Source organism: Capricornis sumatraensis, chromosome 2, assembly GCF_032405125.1.
Source record: "Capricornis sumatraensis isolate serow.1 chromosome 2, serow.2, whole genome shotgun sequence".
In the NCBI taxonomy this organism is placed as follows: Eukaryota; Metazoa; Chordata; class Mammalia; order Artiodactyla; family Bovidae; genus Capricornis; species Capricornis sumatraensis.
The window spans coordinates 181,058,087-181,072,214 of record NC_091070.1 but is presented as its reverse complement, the minus strand read 5'-3'; the positions used below and the strand labels follow the sequence as shown (position 1 = coordinate 181,072,214).

The following is a 14,128-nucleotide window of genomic DNA, read 5'->3' as shown; positions in this document are numbered from 1 at the left end:
CACACTCAAAGACGAGGCTTGCTCCTCTGAAGGCCGGGGAGGGCACACACAGCCTGACCCTGAACTCCTACCCTGTCTCTTCCTACTCCCTGCGCCCTTCCCCACTTGGCTGACATGCCATCCCTTCTTCTATTATTGCGCTAAGACAAGCAAAGGCTCTGGTGACTGGTGAACCAACACATCAATCCTAGTTTCCATGAAAGTGTAACTCACAAGGAAATGGAAGTGTCAGGTGGCACAACCATGGCATGCTTTGACAGCCCTGGGTCCACGCTACAGGAGGCATCCCAATGTGGCCACAAAAGGCAAGGCATGGGTCTTCAGAAGATGGGGATTAGATCCCAGCTAAGCCACCTACTAGTGAGGTGGGCCTGGTCACCCAGTCTTCCCAGCTGGCTCCAGAGGTGCTCAGTGTGCACAATGGCAATAAACCCAGGGATGCTGTGAGGAAGCGGGACCACTGTGCCTGCAGAGTGCCAGCACCCGGCCTTGGCACAGGGCGGGTACCCGAGATGGGACAGTCTTTATAAACGACAGGAAATCTGTATGAAGATGCAAATCCAGTAGCTTCTCTAGTCACATTTCCTGTTAGGGAACTGCCATTCAAGGTCCAGAAGAAAAGCTAGCATTCTATTTCAGTGTTCTGTGAAGTAAATCCACCATTCGTTTAAGCAGCCTCACGGGATACATATTCCCAAAAAAGTCAGAGGCAGCGATTGTTCTATTTCCACCATATCTATGCCCATCCCCCAGGCCTCTCCCTTTATATTCTCTGACCCTTATTTTTTAAAAAAGGGACAGAGGCAGCTCCTGCAGGAGCTGACCAGCGTCCTGGGTGCACGAACAGGCGGACGTGTGCATGCTGCCACTCTTTGTCAAATGCAGAAACACACTATCCCCGAGAAAACACTGGAAGATGCTTTCTCTTATAAACTTTGACCTGAAATGAGAGAGAATGGAGAATGGCTCTAGATGTCCAGAGAGGGGAACGATCAGGAGTGTAACTTGCCTCTCCCAAGTCACGGATCCTCTTTAAGAACCGCTTTTCAAAATGTGTGGGATCCACTTCAGTTGTTGGCTTTTTTTCTGATACAATGTCTGGATCTAACAGAAGAGAGAAAGCGTGTTAAAAAGGAGTGACTGCCCCTTGCGGCTCCAAGCTGCCACCCCCTCCCCGGGCCCTGGCTGGTCTCGGTTAAACAACGTGAGGCAGCCTTACTCTGCTCCTCCAGCTTGTTGATGTCTCTCATGATGGCTCGGAAGAAGGGTCTCTGGTTGGGGTCGTAGTTCATGCAGCGGGTCATCAAGTCAGCTAGCTCCTTACAAGACGGAGTCACTGGCCTGCACCGGCTTTCGTAGAATCTCTCTTTCTGCAAAGAAGAGGACCACGTTGAAGAAACCAAAGGAGCGACCACCTACAAACCTTTTAACCCCAGGTCAGAAAGAGTTACCTAATAATCCCTAATTTAATTCCCAACAGCTCTGCTTTTTAAAGGTAGACTTCATAAATGTGAGTGCTACTGTTGCCTTTTTTTACAGCTGTGGAAAATCTTAGTCCTGATACAAAAATAGTCTGAATTCAAGGAAAATAGGCAGTATATACCACCCAGTCCCAAATAAGCTGTATTCCTGCAACAAAGTCATGCAACCTTCTGGAATATGACTTGGCAACATGTGTAGAAATCTTCAGATTTTTCAAACTCTTTGACTCATTAATTGCAACTACTGAATGACTCATAAATAAGTCAGATATAAACAAAGATTTATGTTTAAAGATATTCCCTGCAGAATTAAATAGGACATTACAAATACGAAAACAATCTCAATACCAAGTATCTAATTTTAGTTAAATAAATTAGAATTTAATGAAACAATGAACTCTTACATCAATTTAATCATATAGGAAATTACAACATTAAATGAAAAAATAATGATTTAGCATGGTCCCAATTTTGTTTAAAAAATTGATACAAACAGATCAGAAGACAATATGCCAAAGTGTTAAATATTAGTCAAGGGTGACTGGAATATAGTGATTAATATTTTCTTTTTTAAAAATAGCTTTCTCTACTTTCCAAATTCTCATCAAGTGGTTACTACTTTAAAATTTTGAAACAAATGATTGATTTATTTAAATCATTTAAAAAATTCAGTGAATTTACTACACTCCAGATTCTGGTCTGTAGCTGAATCTCAAGGGTACTGGTTTCTCTTGTGGTCCCTGTGGATCCTGGTATGGGGTGGGGGGTTAGGCCCCAGAGGAGAGGAGGAAAAGGAAGAGAATTAAGGAGAGAATTAAGGAGCTGAGGGCTGCCCCTGCCTTGGAGTCTCTCTCTCTTCTAGGCTCCAGTGCAGACCTTTGCTTATCCTATCTCCATATTCTACTCAGCCCTGGGTAAACACAAGGTGCTCAAAAAATACTGACAGCAAATGGTATGCTGTTTTGTTTCCAAGGAAGTTAAAATTACTCCCAAAACTCCTGGCTGAAAATTCCAAATAGCAGATCTAAAGAGGTGCTGATTTCTCCATGGGTTTTAGTTTAACTCCTCTTGCCCAAGTCTTGCACCACATTCATCTGTCAGGAGATTAACTGGGTAGAGGGTCTTCAGCCTCTTTGGTATCTCCCCCAAGCGCACCCTCCATGCTGAATCCCCACTGCCACTTCCTGGCTCTCACCACTGAGCACTGCAGGGGACTCTGTGCCCCGCCCTCTCCTCAGCCTGTCCATCCGACTACCGTCCAAGTGCACCATGCCAGGGCTGGCCTCCAAACCCTTCACTGTCCCACATCACCCCTGGCATTCAGGGCCTCTACAAAACCTGACCTCACACAACCCTTCCCACCTGTTCACCTGTCATTCCTCTCCACACTCCAGGCAAATGGAACCACTTACTGCTTCCTGCAGACGACTGAAATGCCACCTTCCCCTGGACTTCGATCATTCCCTCCCAGCTACAAGTGATGCCTGCCCCGCTAAACACACAAGGCACATTCCAGAAAGCCAATCAGCGAGTCGGGATCAGTGGTCCTTCACTGTAACTGCTACCGCAGTATCCCTTTAGAGTTAGAAAGCTCTACTAGCTTTCTGCAAGTGAACAAGCAAGAGTTAGCCTTAAAGTTGTGCATCCTAGCTGAAATAACCCAGGCCAAGAGCCACCTGCATCTCGGTTACCTGACCTGTAAAACAAGGGTAATGACACTACCCTACCCAACACGCACGGCTCTTTGGGTGACGGTTTCAGATCCTTACCGCTATTTTAGCCCAACTCTCCTTCTAGACCCTAAGGTCACTAAGGAAAGGTAAGGCCTGTGTCTCTTTCATTGTGAACCCCTAGCTTCTACTTAGGATAATGCCTGGTACACAGGAGGGACTCAATAAATACTTGTGTGTTAATCTTGAGATGCTAGAATCAGTTCCTGAGTTCATATTGTATACTTGGCACTCTACGTGCATTTGCTTAATTGTCATAACAACCCTGCAAAGTAGGTATTCTTTATCTCCATTTCATAGATGATGAATCCAGGCCCAAGGAAACTAACATGTGTGAGGCTACACAGCCAGTAAGCCTGTGGAGGAGAGTCAAACCTGTGACCGTCTCCTCCCACAGTGTGAGGTTTCTTGATAATTCCTGAGATGCCCCTGAGTGTTCAAGGGGCCCTCACTCAGCTCCCAACTGGAAAGCAGCTGCTTACCTCAATCAGCGTCTTGTCTTTCAAGGGGATCTCGCCATTGTAGCAGATTTCCCAGAGTGTGGTTCCAAAGCTCCACTTGTCAGCAGCCACACTCAGGTTCTTGGAGTCTTCAACACACTCAGGAGCGATCCAGGGGATTCGTTCTATGCACTCTGGAAAAGCCAAGAGGCGTTCACAGATCAGTGTCTGCAATACCTGGAGAGTGTATCACCGCCACTGCAGCAAGAACTGGAAGTTAACAAAGAAATGCCTTCAAGCAGTGTTCTCCAAACGTGGGCCGTGGCTGCACTGAGCCTGTGGAAAGCTTGTTAACGTGGCAGTTTTCCAGGCCCCTCAGCCCTGGCCCTTCTGATGCACCTATCTGAGACAGGACCTGCAGATGTGCCTGTTTAACACAGACTCCCCAAGAGGGTGTGGGAGCCCATCTTCTGAAGCTTTGGCTTCAAAAACAGCACGGCACCCCCGAGTGGAGGAGGTCACATGGACAAAGGGTTGAGAAAGGGAAGGCCAGGGAGAAGAGGCTGACACACGCAGAGTGGGCACAGGCTAACCTCCCCGTCCCCCCACACTCTGCACCATCCAGTGTCACACTTCTTTAACGTGGGTTTTCTTTCATTTGAGAAAGAACAAAAGAAGTCACACATCTCTTGCACCCAGCTGCTGACCAAGACCAGTGAGCTGTTTGGACCGCCTACCATGTCGACAGAAATGGCCCTCAACAAGCTCAGTGGCCTCCTGGAGCAGCCTCTCAGCCCCTGATGCAAACAGGCAAGAAGCCACTCCTGAGCTGGGCAGTGATGCTCAGGCCTGTTGGCCCTTCTTCCCACCTTTTCACTTCCTTCCTCCTGACAGACAAGTGCAGGCCGGGCCCTAAGACCATGTACCTACCATCGCCTTGCTGCTGGCTCACCTCACTGGCCTATAAGGCCCAGATGAAACCCACCTCCTTGCTGAATCACTCTCTGGGACCCCTGGATGTCGTCTCTCTCCTCTGAATGTTCACAGCATTTTATTGGCCCCTCTCGCGGCATCCCCAGGCTTCTCTACTTGTTCTAGAGTCACCAGTGTCTGTGTCTCAGACCCTTGCTGAGAATAGGACCCCCGACAGGTTCAGGGCTGGGTCCATCTCAGGACTGCTGGACGATGGCCAGACAGCAAGTGTCAAAAGGTACCGAAGGATGCTCCCTGCTCGCCTTCCAAAGAATGGATGATTTGGGTCTTATATGTGAGGCCTGTTCTTCATCCTGGTTTCCTTCCAAACTCAGTCTATTCCTTGACTGAATGACTGGGCAAAACTCTGAGTGCTGAAGATCACAGGCCATGGCAAGTTGGGGGCACCAGGCCCAGGGGCGCTCTGGGACCCCACGTGTGGCCTAGAGACACAGCACGGCGCTGCGTAGCGCTTCAGCTGCCGGGTCTGCCCACTCCTCTGGAGTCGTCGGCTCAGGATGACTCATTCAAAGACAAGATGCCTCAGCGATGCTAAGGCACCTCCCCAAACTGCTCACTCACTACAGGGGATTTCAAAAGGAACACAGGGAGGACCCAGGGACTGTTTCTCCTGACACCCATCTGACCACCCAGGACCCACAGCCTCCCTCTGAGCAAGGTGCCACCCCAGCACCTCAAACAAGCTCCTTCATCACAAGGACCAGATATGTCTTGGCCAAGTGGTTTCTTCTACTGCACAGACAGCTCCTTGAGATCACAGACCAACCCTCCCTCGCACAGCATCTCCTCCGCCACCAAGGGCTGGGCAGGATCAACAGACACCTTTTGCAGAAGTATGCTTTCTAAAAGGAGAGAGAACCCCAGCCCAGCCCCCTCCCCCAGTGGCCTGGACCTGCCTGCAGGGGGGCGGAGGCGGGGACAGAGGGGGAACGCACCTTGCCTGGAGAGCACAGTGATGGGGATGCCAGGGTCACTGAGCTTGATGAAGGGGCCGCACTCACTGTCGATGCCCTCACGGGCCAGAAGGAGGTTTTTGGTGCACACATTTCCATGGACCAGGTCTTTATCCTCCTGCGGAGCAAAAACGCTGACTCAGCAGAAATGGCAGTGCTGCTGCCCTCCTTCCCAAGCCCCTCCTGTTTCCAGCCCTCAGGCCATAACCCACATTCCCCCAGCCCCAGCCAGACTGGGCAGCCAAGAGCTCCAACGGATGATCCGTGTGACTTGGGCACGTTCTATAACATCCCTCTGCTCTATTTCCCTCACCAAGGAAACAGGGATGACTGGGGGGGTGAGGGGTGGGGGGCAGGTGGGCAGGCTTCATAGGCTTTTGTGAGAATTAAAGTGTTGAGAGCCTAAAAACACATGCACGGCTGAAGCATCGTAAGCATTCAATAAATGTGAGCTACTGTTGATCCCAACAGATTCATTCACTCATTCAGCGAGTATTGTAATATTTCTACTCTCACCATACAATGCAGTACCCAAGTCAGTCTTCTGAAGGGATAAAATTTCCCTCTAAGCAGGATCCATACGTAAGCACACAGAACAGCCCAAGATGGTGGTTTTCACTTTATACAGGCACACCTGTATAAAGGCACAGAGCCCGGGCCCTCCAGTCTGCTTGGTTAGTACCTCCTTCCTGCCTCCCCTACTAGGACATTCTGGTTCTTGGTTGAGACCACAGACATCAGAACATACTTACCAAGTAACTCAGGGCGCTGGCCAGCTGTTTGGCAACTTTAAACTTCCAGGGTGTGGTGAGGACATCACTTTTCCGATGCATGAAGAGATCCAGGGGTCCCCCCTCCACAAACTCTTCCACCATGATATCTACAAACACAAAAACAGCCACATCTGCAACCTGACATCCATCTGGGACAGCACCCTCCCTGATTCCCTCAAGAGAGCCCAGTTTAGTGACTGGTACTCAGCTTGACAGTGCAAGTGGCACAGTGCCTCAGAGTCGGACAGGCTTGGGTTCAAGCCCTGCCTGACGCTCCTTCTATTCTGACTCTCTGAGCAATGAACTCAGCCCACCCACTCCCCACTTCCAGTGTGGGACCCAGAGCTGGCCAGAAGTAAATATTCAAGAAATCAATGAAAAACAAATGAGACTTAGTTCCAGGTCCACTACTGGCTTAAGCAAGTGACCTGCTCAGCGCTTTGCATTCCTTGATTACAGAAAGAAAAGCAAGAAGCCTGGGCAACATGAAGCAGATGTCAGCTCCCAGTCATCTTCTCAGCAGCCACGCTCCCCGGCCAGGGCCACCCTCCCCTTCCAAAGAGACACACTTACTCTCCACGTCTCGGACACAGACCCCATAGAGGTACACGATGTGTTTATGGGAGACCTGCCTCATCATGCTGGCTGCCTCAAAGAAGGCCTGTGGGGAAACAGGACAAAGACATGTCAAGGGCAGGCCTCTACTGGCCTGACCCTAAAGTGGCTCAGCTGAGACGGAAGGCAGTGGATCCCAGGGAAGCTCACCACTGTCCTCATCCCAAGGCCTGGCCTCAACTGCCTGGAGGCACTGCCAAGCCTCTACTGTGAGGGTCACCTGGCTGGGACATAGGACTCAGGTAGAAAACCCCACAGGACACAGTGCTGGGCTGGTGGGCTAGGCTGGCGGCAACCTCCTCACTGGACATTCAAAGGTTGGGAAGCAACAGCGTTTGACACTATATTAGAATAAAAGGAAAACCAAGGCAGCAGATGTCTGCAAGACTCGGCTTTGTCTCTAACAGGATGTGGGATCGTGGGTCAGTCATTTCACTCCTCTGGGCTTTACTTTTCCAAACTCTGAGTGACAGCCTGGGCTGCATCAGGGCTTTTGAGACCACTCAGCTAGTGTCCAAGGCCCCAAGGCCCCACGGCCGCCATGTGGACCTCTAGGAAGGACACGGGAGAGAATGGGAGACAGGGAGGGACAGGCCAAGGTCGGGGGACTGCTCGATCCACCGTATCTGTACTCCCTCGCTTGTTAACCTAAAATTCTATTTGAAGAAAGGAATCTTGACTGGAAAACAGGCCAGAATGGGCAAAGGTTCCTCTCGGCCCACTATGCTCTACTGGCTGCAGAGATGGGGGAGGGTGATGAGGGTGACACTTGCCAGAGAAATGTCCCTGTGGCTGGGGTCTAAGACCTTCAGGATGACTTTTATTCTCTTCTCTTCAGAAGTCCCTTCGTCATCCTTGTAATCCGTGAGGGTCCCAGAGTAGATGTGTGTCCGCGTGCCTCTCCCAAGGTGCTCGCCCTGAAGGAGGGAGCAGGTGGTTAGTGTGACCCTCCTTGGGGCTGCAGTGATGCGGGTCTGAGTCCTCTGGGTTTGGGGGGTGGACACACACACTGCTCGGGTGGGACAACAGCAAAGGGGCCCCAGCAGCTCACACCTCTCGGGGCCTGGGCCTGTCAGGCCTCCAGAGGAAACAAAGAGCTACTTGGCCCAACACAGCGGAGGCACTTCCTGGGCCCCAGGAGACAATCCTCTCATTCTCTGAACAGCAACCTGCTGTGTCTCCCTCCAGGAACAGCCTGGGGCCAAAACCGCGACCTTTCGCACAACTTCCAACAGTGCCATTAATAGCCACCAACGTTGTCCCCACCCTGGGCCTCCAGAGCAGGACTTGGCAGGAGGTTCCTCCACCCACAGGCTGGGGAATAGGAGAACAGGCCTGTGAGTCCTGGCCCCACTGCTTACTGGCCTTTGGGAGACTTTCTTTCATCACACTCAGTCTGCACCCATTTTCTGTAAATGGGGTAATAGTATACCTGTCTCCTAGGGTTGGTGTTAATTATCAAACAAAGAATTAGGTAGAAAAGTTCCTGGCACACAGTGAGTAGAAGTTAATCTGTTGGCCAATGTGTTTTGTCTAATCGCCCCCTCACACCTATTCATTTTCTACCCATCTGATACACAGGTATAGGTGTGCCACTTTCAAATTAGCGGTACAATTTGCACACACACATGCCCTAGCTCTCCCTAGAGGAAGGTTACTGATATGCAGAGGCAGACCCAGGAGGGACAGGCCTCAGTTTCCCCACATATGAAAAGGTAATAAAACCAAATGAGCAGCATGAGAACTAAATGAGATCATCTGCCCAAGGCCCTGAACATACAACGAACAATGATCTGTCTTTAAGGCCCTTTTAGCTTAAACTTAGACTCTACCTGCAATGTGGGAGACCCAGGTTCGATCACTGGGTCAGGAAGATCCCCTGGAGAAGGAAATGGCAAACCACTCCAGTATTCTCGCCCTGGCTAAGCGACTAACACACACACACAGAGCTTAAGTTTTAATAATTCTGAATTAAATACTCTTACTATTTGGAGTGAATCCAAACGTGAGTCACGAAACTCAGGCATTGTCAAGCTAATGATATTTACCCCACAAAACGTGTGTAACTGGGAGTTCTATCATTCTACTGATATATATCATCCTAGGATCTCCTCTAAATGCAGAAAATGCTTTGTGGCTGACTCCCTAGGCTGATTTCTGTCTCTCTTAAGAATGTACACAATCGTTAATTTGGTATATTAATTTGCACAAATGCCACCATTTGTCATCTGTCACAGCAGAATGGTGGTACATCTGCCCTGTCTACTATATCCTGGCAAGGCCCTGTGACTATTCATTAAAGCTGCATCTGTCATGAAGCGATTCATTAAGGTTATGGCAAGTTGTGTTCCCAGAACATCCTGTAAAAGCCATATGCTTTCAGAATAATTTACTGTTCCCCCAGAAGCATTGCTTATTCTGGGGGCCAAGTCACAGCACTATGTGGTAAGGATTCCACAGCGCCTCCCCCCACGCTGCACCCTCTGTCTTTGCTGAGTGCTTGTCCATCCTCTGGGGCTCTGCTTTGATGCCACTTCCTCCAGGATGCCACTGCTATCCCAAGACCAGGCAGCATGGTTGTCTGACGGTCCCACATCCTGCCGTACCTCTCTACTTGGGACTTGTCTCCTGGTAGTTTAATTATCTACTCAAGATAGATAAGAATCTGCCTCCCCCACTGGACTGTGTGCCTGCTGAGGGTGGCGGTCATGCCTGGCAGAGGGAAGTGCTCAGTCACTCTTGGCTAAATAAACACTGGAGACACAGAGAACAGCCCAGAGGCCCAAGGGGAAGGAGAGAAGGAAGACCCTGGGTACACGTCAAGTTCCAGGAAGAAAAGAGGTTGGGGTGCTGCCCATCTCTGGACACAGCTCTGATACCCCGAGGGACAGAACAGTGAGATCTGCCCTCAGGAAAGCATTTACATAGTGAAGCAGGGCATTTGCCACTGTGGACTTCCACTCCCTCAAGACCTTCTCAATAATTTCAGGAACTGATTTCAAAAAGCAGATGAACAACCCAGCCTCAGGCCTGCCACCCTTTGCCTGGTCCTCAACGAGTGAGCCCATGACTTGCCCTCCAGCACCTCCAAGGTGGGGTAGCCTCTCTGGGGCGGTAAGCGGCCTGCATAGATTTCCTTCCCTCCCAGGCTGCTGGCATGCTGGCTTAGTCTCCCCCTGTGTCAGTGGGATTAGGAGGGGGGTGCAGAACAGAAAGTGGGGGTTCCCTGGACCTCATACCCTACAAGGCCCAAGGGCAGCTATGAGGGAAACTGGGCCTGCCCAAGGCTGCAGACGCTGGGCCACAGCCCTCTGGAGGCTGGAACACTGGTCTGAGGGATCAGTTTCTTGGCACAGCTCTCTCCTTCAGCTCTGAACTGTGTGTCTCCTGCTCCCTCATTGTGCTCTAAGTGCCCTCAGCTTTGTTCCATCTGGAAATGTCATCAGAAAGCCCAGGACTGAAATTCAGAAGCACCTTGTCACAAACCATGTTTTGGGGCCATGAGAGTCATCATGGCCCCTGTGGAGATAATCCCCTATGGAGATCTGTCAACATTCCCACCAAATTCTCCATCTACTTCTAGGGTTAGTCCCTACAACTATAGGAACCGGGAATGGAAGGTCTTTGTAGCCCTAGATAACCATTCAAAAATTGACTAAGCCATCTCTTTCAGGGAGAAAGTCTAGGGTGTATCAGCAAGGCCGGGTGGACAGCAGGGCGCCTGCTCATTGACCAGCTTCACCTATGAAAGGGAAGTCCCCGTGTTCATCAGGGTCTCTGCAAACATGACTTTCTTCTCCCCAGGCTTCTCCACTGTGAGGAGGCAGGGCCAGGAATGGACCCAGGTATGGCAGCAATGACTCACTTGTGTAATATCTTTCTTGAGGATTCGATCGAAACTCAGCTGGCTCATGGGGTAGACAGGCTGCCACTCCTGGGCTTTCTTGGTGGCCACCAGCAGATTGGAGATTTCTGTGGAAGAAAGAGAGAGAAGTCTGAGGGGAGCAGGGAAGGTCTAAGGTCCCAGTTGCCAACATCTTCTCGGCCATGGGCTTGCTCAACACATACGTGTGCATTTGTTGGTTCCGTCACTCAACAAAGATTTACTAAGTACTCGATTCCTGCCCTCCAGGAGCTCATCAGCAAGGCTAATAATAGAGCCAATGTGAATCAAATAATCAATCAAAACCTGTGCCGCTACTCTTAAAGGGCAGGCACTCCGGGGTTGATACAGCAGGATCTGTACTGGTAAGATAAGTCAGGGGAGGAAATGAAATGTTAGAAGCTGAGAACAGAAACTCTGTAAGGTAGGGCCTGTGTCTATATTATTTCCTGCTCTGCCTGCACAGCCTGGTACACAGTAGGCACTCAGTAAACAGTTGTTAAACGTACGAATGAAGAACAGGGAGTGGGCTGAAGGATGAGAACTGAGGATAGAGGAAGCACATCAGAGTGACAGGAACCAAAATAGAAGGGTTAAAAACCTAAGTTCCATGAAGAACAGGGTGGGTGACCCAAAAAAGAAGGCTGTGCCAGAGGCTTTCTAGTTCCCGGCAGTGCCCAACAACAAGGAGGCATTTAGTGAACTGCTGGCTGAATGTTCAGATTTCAAGCAGACCATTCCCCAGATTCTACTGATTCAAATAACAAACTAGACCCCTTATAAAATCTGCTAACTCAGGGTCAGCACAGGTGGTTAACTGGGAATTTATAATCCATGCAAGTCACTGTCCCACCGTGGAGCCACTCTGAATTCCAAGGTTATTGTGAGGGAAGAAAGCACCTTCCAGATCGGACCAGTCGTGAGAGTATTCATCCACTGTCTGCGAGCAATGGGCCAAGTGATTCAAATCCTCTATCCTGCCAGGCAGGATTTGTGTTTTGGTTTTTTTTTTTTCAGCTCACACTTTCTGACTACTTCTCTGTGCCAGCCACTGTCCTAAAGAGTTTTATACACATTAGCTCCTGTCCTTATGACAATCCTATGAGATACATAGTATTCTTATCCCTTTATAGATCAGAAAACAGATTCAGAGCTATTAAATCATTTGCCCAAGGTCAGGCTCTGGATTCATGCTGCTTTCAGGACTGGCTCCAGACTCTTGCCTCCACAGCATGCCTGGCCCTAGTGGAAGGGAGTACAAATCTGGGAGCCAAAAGCTGGTTCAGATACAGGCTCCTCCGTTATCATACCTTGAGTACCCCCGTTTTCAGAGTCTCCTCTTCTCCATTCTGTTATCCTGACTCTAACCCCCACTACCTGGGAAAAATCAGGTTCAAGCAGACAACTCTGGAGAAAAGACATGAAGAAAGGGCCACCTGAATGGTGCCCAAGGGAAAGGTTTAGGCAGTGGAGCCATTGAGGAAATCAGAGAAGAGAATGGGAACAGGGGCCGTTTGTGGGCTGATTATTAGCATGGCCACTTCAGAGAACATGGAACTAGGATCAAGAGTGGGGAAAGCTGTTAAACATCCAAGAACCTGTTTGCTCACTACAAAATGGGGCACACAGCTATGCTCCTCACTGGGGTGCTGTGAGGGATAAACGAGATGATGCTCGTGGAGGTCAATGCCTGGTGGGAGGTGACTGCCCCATAACTGGCAGCCCCTGTGACGATGAACGGCGTCACACCTGTCAGCACCTTCATCTGTGTTGTACCACCTGGTTCCTGCAGCTTTGGCAATGATCTGCTAAGTCCTCAGTGTCAGAGGTGAACCAGGTAGAAATCAAGCTCCAAGATTTGACTGCACGGATGAGAACATGGGAGAATCGGTGGTGACTGGTCAACAGTTCCCCGTCTCTTAACACGGTCACCCTCAGACTTGGAGAGGGGCAGCAGCACTGGGCAAGGCACAAGAGAGGTAGACTTTCTTGACTATCACACTCATTCTGAGGGGCCGCCTGATTTTATTTATTCCATGAAGTTTCTTGGGTGCATTTCAGTGTGAAACCTAGGCTGGGGTCTGGCCATCGGAAGCCAGGGCTCAGAAGGGCTGAGGCGCTGAGAAACACCAAATGACACTCTCTTCAGTTTTCACAATTGCGCCACTTCCCTAATTTGCAGGTGGCAGAGGAAAGACAGAGGCTTCTGAGGGCCTACGTGGAAAAGCCACCCACATACCGCAGAGTCTCACTCTACCCCCCACAGCACCCATCCCCAAGGTCAGGAGAACTGACTCTCACCCCAGAGTCTTGGGCTGGTAACTGCACTTGTAACTCTGCAGAGGGTGTGATATAGGGGAAAGATCACTGCGGTTGGAGTCAGAACACATGAGTTCAAATTCCCATGCCTCCTCTAACTACCTAAGCAATCTTGGGTTAAGTATAATGGATAACAATATACTATGGATTATTATGAAGATTAAACAACTTAAACCATGAAAGAACCTCAAACGGTGCCTGGCAAACTTCAGAATTACTCATGTGATAATAGATGGCAGCAGCCATTATCATCACCATTATTATTCCCTGCTACTCTCAGAGACCAGTTGTGTGATTTTGAACAAGCCAGTGAACATCTCTGATTCTCAATTTCCTCATATTTATAATAGCTACAAAGAGCTAACTTAAAGATGCAGATAAACTGCTTGGGATTAGTAGGTACACACCAATGTGGTAGCTACCACTGTAACTATTCACTCGACAGACATGAGGGAGCGCCCATTCTGTGCTGGGGGCTGCCTCTCCCATGAATCATCATGGTGGGACCCAGATCCTGCCTTAAGCATTTATAATCAAGTGGAGAGACAAACACTGAACATCACATTCAGCGCAGTGCTCCAGAACCCCCAGCAGAAGCCGAGAGGAGGGTTCAGGCCTGTTCCTGTGCCTCTCCTGCCGCAGCCGCCAGTCTCCAGCAAGGGTGGCAGCTGCACCAGCGGCCTCCCAGCAAATTCCAGCAGAGAAACCACATCCCCGTCTCCAGCCCGTGCCGCCACCCCGCCTCCCGGGCCTGCGGCTCTCCATTTCCTCAGCCTCGGCCTGCACCCACTAATCCTGAGGAAAGCGAAAACGGCCTCTCATATCTGGAAGGAGAGATTATGCGAGTGAATAGGGTTGCTGGGCTCTAAGGTTAGAGTTCACCCTGAGGTCTCACAGTCAAGTGGCAGATGTGTTTTTACCTTTGCAGGGTATCTTCAAGC

General features: G+C 49.9%; 1 protein-coding gene across 2 annotated transcripts in view; it reads right to left on the bottom strand.

Moving 5' to 3' along the window:
• The window catches only part of JAK1 (Janus kinase 1), a 245,042-nt gene that overhangs the window by 5,868 nt on the left and 225,046 nt on the right, over positions 1-14,128 (bottom strand). For both annotated transcript variants that reach the window (XM_068964049.1, XM_068964048.1), the window contains exons 12-19: positions 10,851-10,957; positions 7,759-7,902; positions 6,944-7,031; positions 6,350-6,477; positions 5,580-5,715; positions 3,694-3,845; positions 1,220-1,370; positions 1,010-1,104 (exon numbers count right to left, since the gene is read on the bottom strand). In XM_068964049.1, the coding sequence (XP_068820150.1) occupies positions 1,010-1,104; positions 1,220-1,370; positions 3,694-3,845; positions 5,580-5,715; positions 6,350-6,477; positions 6,944-7,031; positions 7,759-7,902; positions 10,851-10,957 (1,001 nt within the window). The remainder of the gene's footprint in view (positions 1-1,009; positions 1,105-1,219; positions 1,371-3,693; positions 3,846-5,579; positions 5,716-6,349; positions 6,478-6,943; positions 7,032-7,758; positions 7,903-10,850; positions 10,958-14,128) is intronic.